Source organism: Pelobates fuscus, chromosome 11 (assembly GCF_036172605.1).
Source record: "Pelobates fuscus isolate aPelFus1 chromosome 11, aPelFus1.pri, whole genome shotgun sequence".
NCBI lineage: Eukaryota > Metazoa > Chordata > Amphibia > Anura > Pelobatidae > Pelobates > Pelobates fuscus.
The window spans coordinates 139033045-139049466 of NC_086327.1; the positions used below are offsets into that span (position 1 = coordinate 139033045).

General features: G+C 39.7%; 1 protein-coding gene across 1 annotated transcript in view; it reads left to right on the top strand.

Moving 5' to 3' along the window:
• Positions 1-6896: 6896 nt before the first annotated feature.
• LOC134577038 (zonadhesin-like) overlaps positions 6897-16422 on the top strand; it is a 54958-nt gene continuing 45432 nt past the window's right edge. Inside the window, exons 1-4 of the mRNA XM_063435681.1 lie at positions 6897-6960; positions 7606-7755; positions 7850-7953; positions 8249-8466. Of these exons, the coding sequence (XP_063291751.1) occupies positions 7620-7755; positions 7850-7953; positions 8249-8466 (458 nt within the window). The 5' untranslated portion in view covers positions 6897-6960; positions 7606-7619. The remainder of the gene's footprint in view (positions 6961-7605; positions 7756-7849; positions 7954-8248; positions 8467-16422) is intronic.

Genomic DNA, 16422 nt, shown 5'->3' on the forward strand with positions numbered 1-16422 from the left:
TATATTCACAATCATCGACTTCCTGTTTAACTTAGAAAATCTTACGTTATTTTATTTTCTTTTTCTGCCTGTAAATATGAGAAACGGCAGTTGCATTTAAACCCGATCAGGCGGGGTTACTATGGTAACAGAAGTAAATAGAGAAGAGTAATGGTTATATGTTGCCTATAATAAGCAACTATTTTTTGAGCAATGAAGCACTGATACAAAGTAACTAATTAGTTACATAGAAGCCGGTTTTGCAACATACATCGTAGTTTTGGATTTGCCGTGTGCAAATGAATGCCGGCAAAACTGCTATATAAAGAGAACGCAGAGACACAGACCTCATCCATTGAAAAAGCCGCCGAAGCGGAGAAACGCGTCTGGAGAGGTCTGACTCCCATTGATATCAGCCAGCATCTGGACTATAAAGAGGACTGTTATTTGATATTTTTTTCAGCATTATACATCCTTGCTAACTCGGGACGCCGAGCATTCAAATAAGGTCTGGACTTTATTATTATTTTTTATGTGGCTGTTTTTTAGCTATTTTTCATAGACATATTATCATATGCAAAAGTTACTGTTTCTTTTCTTTGATATATTTGTCTGCATTTTATGAATAAATGTATTTTTACTCAATTTGAGTGTATAAATAAGGTCAGTTCCAAGACCTTTTAAGAGAGGGGTTTATTTTATTTTATTTTATGCATCTGCCTTTTATCATATTGGTTGTTAGGTTTCCTATCTATTTACCCCAATCTCCTTTATCTATATTTAATCAGCGCTCCACTACAAATACTTTTTCTTACATTTATATTTATATATCATATATTATTTTTTTTTATGCTTATATATAATATTCTTGGGATACTTGGGTTTAAAGAAATATCTGTTTTAAAAATAAATGTATACAATGTATCTATTTCACGTTTAATTTCCTGCCGTTTTATGCACTCCCACCAGACATGAAGAAAGGTACCTCTCTCTAGGTTACATCTCCAGCATTGCTCCGATACATTCTATCGAACGTGGCGATATGGGAGGGATCTATGGAGCCATTTAAAATACGTTTATTGCAGCGTAATGGAATTAATGTCTTTTACTAGCTGAGGTCCATCCTTCATGCCAGCTTTGAATCGAATGATTCATTCTTAACTTCCCATTTAAAGATTGAGGAAGTTGCATCTGGTTCTTGATAATTAATAATTAGATTTTGAACTCAAGATGTCAATTTTGTAGGATGTTTTTTTACTAATGAAATCATCTAGTACAGTTACTTCATCAATAAAGTTATTCTTAAAATCTATTTTATTCTAAGAAAAGAGAGGATCTCTCTGCTTGGAAGGGAACATTTAGAATTTCATGGAAGAACGTTGCCATTAAGTCTAATATCTGCCAAAGTGAAGATATATTTATTTATCCAGCCCAATAAATCAATATCCTGTATTTAGTATTTGAGAACCATGATAAGGGTGGCAGATGGAAAAAAATGATATATATTTTTTTATAATTCTATATATTTTTATATATAATTATATAAAAATAATTTATATTTATATTTTGCGACACACTTATTGGCCTATTTTCTTTACTTTTTGGTTTGTTTTCTAATTTGATGTGGAATCAACATTCAGACGAGCAGATCTGACATCTGACCGAATTTCAGGTGGCCTGAAAATGTTTTTGCCTTCGGTAAATGATTTGGCAAAAGTGACATTTCTGAACATGTACAAGTGGTAGTTTGTTTGTAGTATCACTACTCGTGTGACATATTTGGGAGCAGTGGATATCTTAATAGCTGCAGTGATTGCCTTTCAAACTGCCTTGCTACATAACCTTTTCAAAGAGCTTAAATGGACAGTATGGTCACCAAGACAACGTTAGCTTAATGAAGCAGTGTTGGTGTATAGATCATGTCCCTGCAGTCTCACTGCTCAATTCTGTGCCATTTAGGAGTTAAATCACTTTTGTTTCTGTTTATGAATCCCTAGTCACACCACCCCTGGCTGTAACTGACAGCCAGCATAAAAAAAAAAAAATAGTTTCATTTTCAATCAGATGTAACGTACTTTAGAAGTTTTTATCTCCTGCTCTGTAAATTGAACTGTAATTACGCACAGCCACAAGAGGCTCCTGAAGGGTATAGTGAGCTATTAACAGAGCAGGAAATAAGACATTTTAAATTTAACATGTGCAATATAGGAAGTATAAACATGAGATCTCACTTTACAGGAAGTGTTTAGGAAGGCTGTGCAAGTCACATGCAGGGAGGTGTGCCTTGGGCTGCATAAACAAAGTGATTTAACCCCTAAATGGCAGAGAATTGATCATTGAGACTGCCGGTTGCATGATCTATACACCAAAACTGCTTCAATAAGCTAAAGTTGTTTTGGTGACTATAGTGTCCCTTTAAGTTGTAATGGTGATTGGCATAACTCTTTACAGTCATGTCTACCCATCTATAGTGAACTGTCTATTGAATACTACCTGACAGTCACTGGTGATACAATTACTGGAATATTTAACATTGGGATTTACCTCTTTAGATTGTATTTAACCCCGTAAGGACACATGACATGTGTGACATGTCATGATTCCCTTTTATTCCAGAAGTTTGGTCCTTAAGGGGTTAAAGATATAAATATATATTGACAATGACATACACACACTCACTGATTTGACACACTGATAGACAGACATACACTATTAGTCATATTCCGGCTCCCGGCATTACTGCGGGTCGCGCAAGGGAGCTGAGCAGAGAGAGGTCAGGGGAAAGTGCTCCCTCGCCGCCCGCCCACCTGGGGGAGCCCAAAGGTGGCTAGCCGGCCAGCTCTTGGGCTCCCATAAAACAAGGCAAACAATTTGCCTGGGCATTTGGGGGTGGTGTTTTTTGCCGCCCCCTGGAAATTGGCGAACAAGGCAAATGCCTTGTTTGCCTCGCGGTAGACACTTCCTTGACCACGCGGTCTCAAAGGCAACTTACCAATCTTGCGAATTTCAATGTGTATAAACCAAAAAATGGAACGTGCTATATTTGACCCTGTAACTTTCCAAAACACCATAAAACCTGTACATAGGGGGTACTGTTTTACACGTGAGAAATCGCTGAATACAACTATGTGTATTGTATTGCAGTAACAGCAAACAGTATTATGACAATTACAGTTAAAATACCATGCAGTACTAAAAAAAAACACATTTTCTTAATTTCTCAACATTTTTAGATTTTATTCACATTACATTATGTTTCATATCTAAATATTTGATGTGAAATAAAAGTCCTGTTTCTCCTGAACAAACTGATATATAATAAGTGTGGATGCACTTAAAGGACCACTATAATGCCAGGAAACTCCCCCACCCTCAGGGCCCCCCTCCCGCTGGGCTGAAGTGGTTAAAACACCTTCAGGAACTTACCTTTCTCCAGCGCCGGGCTCCCTCTGTGCTGGGGAACTCTCCACCCCCTGCCGACGTCAGATCTGAATGCGCATGTACGACAAGAGCCGCACGCACATTCAAACAGCCCATATGAAAGGATTACTCAATGCTTTCCTGTGGACATCCAGTGATTTCTCACTGTGATTTTCACAGTGAGAATCGCAGAAGCGCCTCTAGCGGCTGTCAGTGAGACAGCCACTAGAGGCTGGATTAACCCTCAATGAAACATAGCAGTTTCTCTGAAACTGCTGTTTTCAGCTGCAGGGTTAAAACTAGAGAGACCTGGCACCCAGACCACTTCATTGAGCTGAAGTGGTCTGAGTGCCTTTAATATGAAAGAGGTAAATTATGACTGAACAGACATATAGTCAAATTCCAGGTTTTGTTTACATTTTGTTTTGATCAGAACTTGTACAATTGCGTCCGTCATTAAGGGATAAAGGAGTGTTACATAGTCTGTTATTTTGTTGAAACCAATTTCCAGGGTGCCCAAAACGGGCAGGTCCATCATCCGTGTAAGTTACAGAAACATGAGAAATGTGAATTAATTTTGAGTGAAATGATGAGTCAATCACATACCTTCCAAATTCGCTAATGTCTGCTTGTAAAGTCTATTGAGAGTCTATTGTTCTTGCAGTTAAACACAATGAACATCTTGAAGCGAGGCAGGTATTCCTTACAGAATGACATTGTGTGTGACCCCAATAGATATGTTTTACAGCTGTTATTGTTTTCTTTTTTTTATCCAGATGAGTGCATGTTATGCCCCGCTGGTTTCTTCTGCGCCAGCGAGGGGCTCACAGAGCCAACAGGGCCTTGTCTTCCTGGCTACTGGTGTATTGCAGGAGCGAAGATTGCTAATCCCACTGACGGGGTGACAGGAAATGTCTGCCCCAGGGGGAAGTACTGCGTTTCCGGGAATATCACAGGTACTGGTGTTTTAACAGGAAGCTTCTCACGAATCAGGAAATATCTGGATTTCACCGCATGTAACTGTCTAATTAATCCCAAAATAGTAGAAAACTGTAGGGCTAAGTAATTATCTCCAAATTGTATAGAAAGTAGAAGATAGCTCGATGTTTCCCCACGAGTGGCAGTGATTCGTGGCTAAGACCAGTAGACTTTGGTGGAGAGGTTGATGTGACACCACATGATATATATTTTGTCTCCTGACAGGAGATTGCCAGGCTGGCTACTTCTGTGACTTTCATTCATCGAGACCTGACCCAGTACTTTGCTCCCCTGGCTTCTTCTGCCCTCAGGGCACAGAGTCCCCCCGTCCATGTGACAGCGGCAGTTACGCTCCTTTCAGTGGCAACAAGGGACCTGATGATTGTCAACTCTGCCCACCTGGACACTACTGCAATGGTGTATCATTTTAATCTATCTATCTGTCTGTCATTGGTCTGTCTGTCTGTCTGTCTGTTTGTCTATCTGTCTGTCTGGCTGGCTGGCTGGCTGTTGGTCTGTCTGGCTGGCTGTCTATCTATCCTGTATATAAAATGTATATTAATAACTATAATGACTCATTTGTGCTGTTATCATCAGGGTATGAACTCTCTGCCAAGGCAGTTCTTTCAGATATGTGATTTATCTCTGGCTAATTTTGTCAGATGTTGCCGCTCTGCAGCTGCCACAGTACGGGTCTCTTGGGAGAGTGCGAGAGATGACTATAACAGGACAGTAAATGTGACATAAAAAATGAAACACAACATTCTAAAATATATTTATTTTTTAAATAGCTAATTTGAAAAAAACAAAACCTGTATATTAATCTGGAAATGTATTGCAAATATACTAGCGATTAACAAACTGATGATCATTGGCTGTTAAATATATATGAATAATATATTATTATATAATTATCTAAAGCATGTTCATTTTGGATATCTGTTCTAATCTCTTTGCTGATTGTATAAATTGTATAAATTGTATAAATTGTATAAAAATTGTATGAAATGTAGGTTGTGTTGTTTAGTCATTGTAGTTTGTGTTGTTTAGTCATTGTAGTTTGTGTTGTTTAGTTATTTGTTTAGTCACAATAGTGTGTGTTGTTTATTTGTTGTAGTATGTGTTGTTTAGTTGTTGTAGTTTGTGTTGTTTAGTTATTGCAGTTTGTGTTGTTTAGTTATTGCAGTTCGTGTTGTTTAGTTGTTGTAGTTTGTGTTGTTTAGTAACACTAGTCCGTGTTGTTTAGTTGTTGTAGTTTGTGTTGTTTAGTTGTTGTAGTTTGTGTTGTTTAGTAACAATAGTTTGTGTTGTTTAGTTGTTGTAGTTTGTGTTGTTTAGTCATTGTAGTTTATGCTATTTAGTTGTTGCAGTTTGTGTTGTTTAGTTGTTGTAGTTTGTGTTGTTTAGTTATTGCAGTTTGTGTTGTTTATTTGTTGTAGTTTGTGTTGTTTAGTCTTTGTAGTTTGTGTTGTTTACTCATAGTATATTTTGTTGTTTAGTTGTTGTAGTTTGTGTTGTTTAGTTATTGCAGTTTGTGTTGTTTAGTTATTGCAGTTTGTGTTGTTTATTTGTTGTAGTTTGTGTTGTTTATTTGTTGTAGTTTGTGTTGTTTAATCCTAGTAGTTTTTGTTGTTTAGTTGTTGTAGTTTGTGTTGTTTAGTCCTAGTAGTTTGTGTTGTTTAGTTGTTGTAGTTTGTGTTGTTTAGTCCTAGAAGTTTGTGTTGTTTAGTTGTTGTAGTTTGTGTTGTTTAGTCCTAGTAGTTTGTGTTGTTCAGTTGTTGTAGTTTTTGTTGTTTAGTTGTTGTAGTTTGTGTTGTTTAGTTGTTGTAGTTTGTGTTGTTTAGTCCTAGAAGTTTGTGTTGTTTAGTTGTTGTAGTTTGTGTTGTTTAGTCCTAGTAGTTTGTGTTGTTCAGTTGTTGTAGTTTTTGTTGTTTAGTTGTTGTAGTTTGTGTTGTTTAGTCCTAGTAGTTTGTGTTGTTTAGTTGTTGTAGTTTGTGTTGTTCAGTTGTTGTAGTTTTTGTTGTTTAGTTGTTTGTGTTGTTTAGTCCTAGTAGTTTGTGTTGTTTAGTTGTTGTAGTTTGTGTTGTTTAGTCCTAGCAGTTTGTGTTGTTAAGTCGTTGTGGTTTTGTGTGGCAGGAATGATGTATCGGCCATAGGTTCGCTTGCTGCCCCATGCAGAATAAACACATAAGATAAAATTAATCAATTGTGACAGTAGGGATAGTTACTGAACATGGTCACTCCTTTCTCCTGTTTGTAAGTTGCTACTTGAAATGATTGATCAAGTGTGCTGGCGGGAGTATATTCAAAATGTATCAGGACCTTTTCTAACCAGTCACATTTATATGTTGTTGCAAGGTACGGGGCAGATCAGCTGGCAAGGCCTCTGCTCTCCTGGATTCTATTGCCCACCAGGGCAAATTTCACCCAAGCCATCTGCATACCACTGCCCAAGTGGATTCTTCTGCCCAGCTGGTTCTCAATTACCCATCCCTTGTGAAAGTGGATCATACCAATCGCAGGAGGGGAAGGAGACGTGTAATATCTGCCCTGCAGGCTTTTACTGCTTCTCAAATAATGACAGTGAGTTCTGTCCCTCCTGGAATGCCACAGTCTAGATGAGATGGGCTGCTGCACTTATTAAATAAAATGTGGTCTATATATCGTATTGGTCATTTATATCGTCTAATACGTGGGTGATGCAAGCATTCACATTCCACACAATGCACTAGGCCAGGGACGGCTAGCCTTGCCACGCTTGCCAGGCCGGTTTCTATAATGCTCAGGCAGCATAACTTTAACTACACACAGGAGGCTCCTGTAGGGACTAGAAGGTAGGAGGTAGGACATTCTAAATTAAACAGAATATACAATAAAGGAAGTTTGCACATTAGGTCTCTCTTTACAGGAAGTGTTTAGGAAGGATGTGTAGGTCACATGTATGGAGGAGTGACTAGGGCTGCATAAACAAAGTGATTTAACTCATAAATGGAACAACAAATCCAGGCATGGAGACTCCACCTCGCAACTTGCAGGACTTAAAGAATCTGCTGCTAATGTCTTGGTGCCAGAAACCACAGGACACTTTAGAGATTTTGTGGAGTCCATCCCTCAACACATCAGAGCTGTTTTAGCAGTATGAGAGGGACCTAGATGATATTAGGCAGGTGATTTTAAGGTCAGTGTAGGTTCTTATTATATAATGTAATATTGTATGTTATTTTCCAGGTTCAGGAGTAACAATGCCAAAAGTTTGCCCCATTGGTCATTACTGCCCTCCTGGTGCCAGTTTTATAACTGTGTACCCATGCCCACCAGGAACATATGGACCAAAAACTGGAGGATCAAGTAAATTAGACTGTGAGGCCTGTCCAGCGGGTGAGACTGTAGTAAAGTAATGTGCATTATTTGCTTAAACAAATTTATATATTACAAACAGTGTTTAATATGTTACATTTTGGTTTAATTTCAGGGATGTATTGCTCTTCTGAGGGGCTTTATAAACCAACCGGCTACTGCCAAGCAGGGTATTACTGCTCTCAAGGGGCTATAAACCCTACACCGATCAATCCACGGGTGAGATATCGTGTGGTGATCCGCATGAGAATTTGCTTTATTTGGGAGAATTGACAAATGAATGAAAAATTGTATCCAAAATATCTGAAGTGAGAAAATAGCAAAGTTGGAGATTTTTTTTTTTTTGTAGATTTGGCTATTTTTACGTAAAACTTTGAATTCCCTTGTCAATGCTCCAAAATGAGGGAGTGGTCATAGACAACTAGTATAAACTTTTATATAAAATAAACATTTCAGAAATGTTGGTTTCATGCAGCTTCCTATCAGTCAATAAATATTGTTTCTCTTTTTTTAGGTGCCTTCTAGTGTGCATTCATCGACCCAAAATGACATCTGTCCGGCAGGACATTATTGCCCTAATGGTACCCTTGTGCCTGTGCCCTGCCCCCTGGGAACTTTTTCCATGACATCAGGACTTAGTTCAGACGAGGATTGCCAATTGTGCCCTGCGGGGCAATACTGTGCCCATCCTGGATTGTCTGATCTCTCACAAATTTTACCGTGCTCCTCGGGGTGAGTGACCTGTACCTTTATATTTACGAACACCTTCATTGGGAATCCGTAATTAAAGGGACACTCTAAGCCCCAAAACAACTTTTGCTGAATTAAGCTATTTTGGTGTATAGAACATGCCCCTGCAGTCTCACTGTCCAATTCTCTGTGATTTATGAGATAAATCACTTTGTTTACACATCCCACACCTACCCTGGCTGCCTATCACACAACCTTCCTACACACTTCGTGTTTTTACTTTTGAGTTCCTTATCAAAGTTAGATAAAGAGTCAAAACTTCACCAGAATTTGCAATAATTCTTTAACGCCTGGAAAACATGCATGAACAACCAATGAAGGACATTTTGGGACATATCCCAGCAAAACGTAAACATTTTATTTTATTCGAATGATTGGTAAATGATCCACTAGTTAATGATTGAGTAAAGATAGATATATATATATACCATCCATGAGCAGGGCACTCGAAGTCTACGTGTATCCATTCCTTGCCTGGGTGCTAAACTCCGGCCAAAATATAATTAAAATAGAAAAGAGCGCTTACAGGACTTGATAGTGAAATGGCACAGCTCTATTGAAGCAGATTAAGTGCTAATATAACAGGGTCATCATTTCAGTCCTCTATTAAGTCTATAGCATGCCACGTATGGCTTTTACAGCTTCCAATATGCTCACTGTATCGACAGTGCACGTTAGTGAATGATGGGCTCAGTTGGAAGTAAAGGGGTTAGGTAGAGACACACATATATTTGGTTTTATTTGGAGGCTGTCTCTAGAGAGGAGCTGTATTATTTTGGTTCCCAGTGTCTTTGTACCTCGGACCATACAGGTACGGATAGGAGCTTTTAGACATTGTGGACAAATCATTCAGCCAGACCCTTTGTAGGGATTGTTGCCGTTTATGTGAAACACTATCTGAAGTGATTCAATGAAAAAGTAACTTGTAGTACAGTGAAGAGACACTGGGTGGTGCTAAAACACTGAAAATAAACTCATTGCCATCATTCTTCAATCAAGGTTTGTGAAATAATCTTACATTAACTTTATTTTGTATTTGTATATTCAACAAACAAACAAGAAATTAGACATTACTATACAACAATATATTTAAATAACGTATAAGTGTTATAATAACTATTCATCCTGCATACATTCCATTGACCTACGCAGCCTACTGCTACGGTTGGCCATCACACTGGCCTGTCAGCGAGAGTCCCCGTCCCAATCGGATCACGTGAGGGAGAGAGTGGCAAAAACTGGCAGAAATCAAATTCCAGCTTACCATCTATAATTATCTTGGTCAATATTGTATCCCATTTCTCCCATAAATCCGAAGATTCATCTATACATTCGTTATAACCCTTTTCCATTTTTAACTTAAATAATATTTGAGCACTTACCTTAACTGAGACATGGTGAAATCATTCCTTCCTTTCCAATTTTTTGCTATTAATTTTTGAGTAGCACTCAAACAGTGGGTTATCAATAATTGCTCTATTTGTTTCAGTTTGGGCCAATGTAATTGTAGTAACATTGTTACAAGGGTTTTTGAAATGTAACCACACGTAATCTGAATGGGATATTTTGAGTCCATTGCCATATCACTAAAACCTTAGTACATGCCCACCACATATGAACATCATTTCCAGTAGCTACTCGACAATTCCAACATATTTCATTGGAATCTGAGACAAACGTAGATAGTCTTACTGGAGTCAAGTACCGAAGGTTAATCATTTAAAGTGACGTTCCCCAAGTGAGATTGAATGAACATATCTGTCATTTTTAGAACTTGAGGACATCCATTCGTTCTCACTTATCGGAATCGGTAAATCTTTCTCCCATCTTTTAATGGCTGGGAGTGTGGGGGACATTTTACTCGCTTCTATAAGTTCGATACATCGTGAGAATCATTTTTTTGATTTATTCTCCTGTAACAATCCTTTCATCAATTTATAAATGGTTCCATCTCAAATTATTTCAACTATTTCTAAAAAATGTTTAACTCTTAACTATGTAACTGTTTCAGTAACTGGCAGGTGGAATTCTTGTATTAGACTCTTAAATGGTTTTATTCATTTAGTTTTTTTAAACTCACTCTTTGATATGATTATATCTCTGGATTTCCACGTGTTTAACGACATATTAGTCATATTCCTCTCAATCATTTTCAAAATCAGAAATGTCGTTTTTTTAGTCCTAATCTCCGATTCATTTTATTCCATAAAGGAGATATTTGTTTCCATATAAAGGAATTAGAGGAATTAAACATGTTAGTCTTCCATATTAAATCTATTGGATTGTTAATTTGACAAACTTCTCGTCCCATAATATACCCAGCCTCTTTCTCTATTCGAGTTAATTGACATATCATTACGTGTGCTAGGATGCCAGCTTGTAGAATATTTACTAATGTCTGGATATCTTAGTCCTCCATTTATACTATTCTTGGCGTTTTCCTCTCTCCATACAAAGTTTGGAAAAGCAGTTCTGGCCATTGTCATCAATGACAGAGGAATGGCTATGGGAGACATCCTGAATAAATCTATCCACTTAGGAAGAACATAGATCTCAGGATGTTGAATAGTATAGAATGTCCTAACCATCTAGCATTGACTGTGCTATAGAATAGAATGTCCTAACCATTTAGCATTGGCTGCGCTATAGAATAGAATGTCCTAACCATCTAGCATTGACTGCGCTATAGAATAGAATGGCCTAACCATCTAGCATTGACCGCGCTCTATAGAATAGAATGTCCTAACCATCTAGCATTGACCGCGCTCTATAGAATAGAATGTCCTAACCATCTAGCATTGACTGCGCTATAGAATAGAATGTCTTAACCATCTAGCATTGACTGCGCTATAGAATAGAATGGCCTAACCATCTAGCATTGACCGTGCTCTATAGAATAGAATGTCCTAACCATCTAGCATTGGCTGCACTCTATAGAATAGAATGTCCTAACCATCTAGCATTGACTGCGCTATAGAATAGAATGTCCTAACCATTTAGCATTGGCTGCGCTCTATAGAATAGAATGGCCTAACCATCTATCATTGGCTGCGCTCTATAGAATAGAATGGCCTAACCATCTAGCATTGACTGCGCTATAGAATAGAATTACCTAACCATCTAGCATTGACTGCGCTCTATAGAATAGAATGGCCTAACCATCTAGCATTGGCTGCACTCTATAGAATAGAATGTCCTAACCATCTAGCATTGACTACGCTCTATAGAATAGAATGTCCTAACCATCTAGCATTGGCTGCACTCTATAGAATAGAATGTCCTAACCATCTAGCATTGACTGCGCTCTATAGAATAGAATGTCCTAACCATCTAGCATTAGCTGCGCTCTATAGAATAGAATGTCCTAACCATCTAGCATTAGCTGCGCTCTATAGAATAGAATGGCCTAACCATCTAGCATTAGCTGCGCTCTATAGAATAGAATGTCCTAACCATCTAGCATTGACTGCGCTATAGAATAGAATGTCCTAACCATCTAGCATTGGCTTGACTCTATAGAATAGAATGTCCTAACCATCTAGCATTGGCTGCACTCTATAGAATAGAATGTCCTAACCATCTAGCATTGGCTGCACTCTATAGAATAGAATGCCCTAACCATCTAGCATTGGCTGCACTCTATAGAATAGAATGTCCTAACCATCTAGCATTGACTGCGCTCTATAGAATAGAATGTCCTAACCATCTAGCATTGGCTGCGCTATAGAATAGAATGCCCTAACCATCTAGCATTGACTGCGCTATAGAATAGAATGCCCTAACCATCTAGCATTGACTGCACTCTATAGAATAGAATGTCCTAACCATCTAGCATTGACTGTGCTATAGAATAGAATGCCCTAACCATCTAGCATTGACTGCACTCTATAGAATAGAATGTCCTAACCATCTAGCATTGACTGCGCTCTATAGAATAGAATGGCCTAACCATCTAGCATTGGCTTGACTCTATAGAAGAGAATGTCTGTCAGGATTACTAGTTGATCCAGCATGTAGAATTGTGTCACAAAGATGACTAATAGGTTACGTATTACCAGGCCTTAGAATGGCCGGACTTAACGTACCAAAGAATAGTCAGGAATAGTCGAGGTCAGGGGATACAGAAAGAGACACAACGATAAGAGAAAGCCAGAAGTCAGGGATACAGAATACAGGGAAGTCAAAATCAAAGCCAAAGTAAAAAGCCAGAAGAAACTTGTATCAGGAACGCGCTCTCGGACAACCACAAGGGAAACCACGACAGGGCACTGAGCAGGATGAGAAGTGGGCCTAAATACCCCTCCTCTAGATCTGATAGGCTGTAACTGGCCTTTGACCCCAAAGGCAGTTACCAGGTTCCCATTTGCATAATTGCTGCTCAGCATTAACCCTTCTGTGAATTTGGTTGCTGCTCGGCACAACTTTTCCTGTGTGGACAGTAAATGCCATTAACCACGTTTTTATAAGCGGATGAATACGTGGCATTGTCCTAACCATCTAGCATTGGCTGCGCTCTATAAAATAGAATGTCTTAACCACCTAGCATTGACTGCACTCTATAGAATAGAATGTCCTAACATCTAGCATTGACTGCTCTATATAGAACAGAATGCCCTAATCATCTAGCATTGACAGCGCTCTATAGAATAGAATGTCCTAACCATCTAGCATTGGCTGCGCTCTATAGAATAGAATGTCCTAACCATCTAGCATTGGCTGCGCTCTATAGAATAGAATGTCCTAATCATCTAGCATTGGCTGCACTCTATAGAATAGAATGTCCTAACCATCTAGCATTGGCTGCGCTCTATAGAATAGAATAGCCTAACCATCTAGCATTGACTGCACTCTATAGAATAGAATGTCCTAACCATCAAGCATTGGCTGCGCTCTATAGAATGTCCTAACCACCTAGCATTGACTGCACTCTATATAGTAAAATATCCTAACCATCTACCATGGGCTGCGCTCTATAGAATAGAATGCCCTAACCATCTAGCATTGACTATAGAATAGAATGTCCTAACCATCTAGCATTGACTGCGCTCTATAGAATAGAATGTCCTAACCATCTAGCATTGGCTGCGCTCTATAGAATAGAATGTCCTAACCATCTAGCATTGACTGCGCTCTATAGAATAGAATATCCTAAGCATCTAGCATTGACTGCGCTCTAAAGAATAGAATGTCCTAACCATCTAGCATTGGCTGCGCTCTATAGAATAGAATGTCCTATCCATCTAGCATTGGCTGCTCTCTATAGAATAGAATGTCCTAACCATCTACCATTGGCTGCTCTCTATAGAATAGAATGTCCTGACCATCTAGCATTGGCTGCAGGTAGCATGTAAGTAGTTTATGGTGCTTGCTAAAGAGCACAGTTGTAATGATTTGGTAATGCTCATTGGTTCTTGAGAGGTTACTATTAGTGATGTCCCGAATGGTTCGCTGGCAAATAGTTCCTGGCGAACATAGCATGTTCGCGTTCGCCACCGTGGGCGAACACATGCGGTGTTCGGTCCGCCCCCTATTCTTTATAATTGAGTAAACTTTGACCCTGTACCTCACAGTCAGCAGACACATTCCAGCCAATCAGCAGCAGACCCTCCCTAGCAGACCCTCCCACCTACTGAACCGCATCCATTTTAGAATTATTCGGAAGCTGCAAACATTTTATTTTATTTTTTCAATTGATTATTATTATTTTTTTTCAGTGCATATAAATGTTACAAGCAGATACTCCCCCCAGACACTCTGTATTACTGCAGATACTCCCCCCAGACACTTTGTGTTACTGCAGATACTCCCTCCAGACACTCTGTGTTACTGCAGATACTCCCTCCAGACACCCTGTGTTACTGCAGATACTCCCTCCAGACACCCTGTGTTACTGCAGATACTCCTTCCAGACACTCTGTGTTACTGCAGATAATCCCTCCAGACACCCTGTGTTACTGTAGATACTCCCTCCAGACACCCTGTGTTACTGCAGATACTCTCTCCAGACACCCTGTGTTACTGCAGATACTCCCTCCAGACACCCTGTGTTACTGCAGATACTCCCTCCAGACACTCTGTGTTACTGCAGATACTCCCCCCAGACACTTTGTGTTACTGCAGATACTCCCTCCAGACACTCTGTGTTACTGCAGATACTCCTTCCAGACACTCTGTGTTACTGCAGATACTCCCTCCAGACACTCTGTGTTACTGCAGATACTCCCTCCAGACACCCTTTGTTACTGCAGATACTCTCTCCAGTGTCAGTGTGTATCAGGGATCCTTAGGGTAGGTGTCAATCCATATCTGCCAAGTGACCCTATGTAGGGGGAACAGTCCCTATTCTGTTCTGTGTCAGTGTGTATCATGGTCTCTGAGGACAGGTGTCAATCCATATCTGCCAAGTGACCCTATGTAGGGGGAACAGTCCCTATTCTGCTCTGTGTCAGTGTGTATCATGATCTCTGAGGACAGGTGTCAATCCATATCTGCCAAGTGACCCTATGTAAGGGGAACAGTCCCTATTCTGAGCTGTGTCAGCGTGTATCAGGGATCCTTAGGATAGATGTCAATCCATATCTGCCAAGTGACCCTATGTAGGGGGAACAGTCCCTATTCTGCTCTGTGTCAGTGTGTATCAGGGATCCTTAGGATAGGTGTCAATCCATATCTGCCAAGTGACCCTATGTAGGGGGAACAGTCCCTATTCTGCTCTGTGTCAGTGTGTATCAGGGATCCTTAGGATAGGTGTCAATCCACATCTGCCAAGTGACCCTATGTAGGGGAAACAGTCCCTATTCTGCTCTGTGTCAGTCTGTATCATGGTCTCTGAGGACAAGTGTCAATCCATATCTGCCAAGTGACCCTATGTAGGGGGAACAGTCTCTATTCTGCTCTGTGTCAGTGTGTATCATGGTCTCTGAGGACAGGTGTCAATCCATATCTGCCAAGTTACCCTATCTAGGGAGAACAATCCCTATTCTGCTCTGTGTCAGTGTGTATCATGATCTCTGAGGACAGGTGTCAATCCATATCTGCCAAGTGACCCTATGTAGGGGGAACAGTCCCTATTCTGCTCTTTGTCAGTGTGTATCAGGGATCCTTAGGAGAGGTGTCAATCCATATCTGCCAAGTGACCCTATGTAGGGGGAATAGTCCCTATTCTGCTCTGTGTCAGTGTGTATCAGGGTCTCTGAGGACAGGTGTCAATCCATATGTCAAGGTGTCAATATGTCATATGTCAGGTGTCAATCCATATCCATTGTGATCTAGGAATTTTAGGTGATTTCTGCCCTTAATGGATTAAAACCAGACTCTGCATCAACTGTGTAATTTTCCATGGGAGTTTTGCCATGGATCCCCCTCCGGCATGCCACAGTCCAGGTGTTAGTCCCCTTGAAACTACTTTTCCATCACTTTTGTGGCCAGAAAGAGTCCCTGTGGGTTTTAAAATTCGCCTGCCCATTGAAGTCAATGGCGGTTCGCCCGGTTCGCCGGTTTGCGAACGTTTGCGGAAGTTCCCGTTCGCCCTTCGCGAACCAAAAATGTTGTGTTCGCGACATCACTAGTTACTATTAGTCTGTGACTTGTTATCCACACCTCCCCCTTTTTGGATGACAGTGCAAACAATTCCTGATGGATCTAGTTCCAATAATTAAATGTTCCAAAAGTAACATTGCTCTTCTATTGATTTAGGCGTGCCGACTTTTTACAAACAAGCAGTCTTGTTATAAATAAACACACAACACACCCTTGTCCCTGAACTATTGTTGGTATCATTCCCAATAAGTATTTCCAGGTTGAACATTGTCTAATAATTTTTATTGGCAACCTAATATGTGGAAAAAACAGGAACACCTTTCCTGCCCTTATTTAACTCTCACCTTCCCAACAAAGCTTATACGTTTGTTAAAATTAACCATAGGTTGTCAACTCACT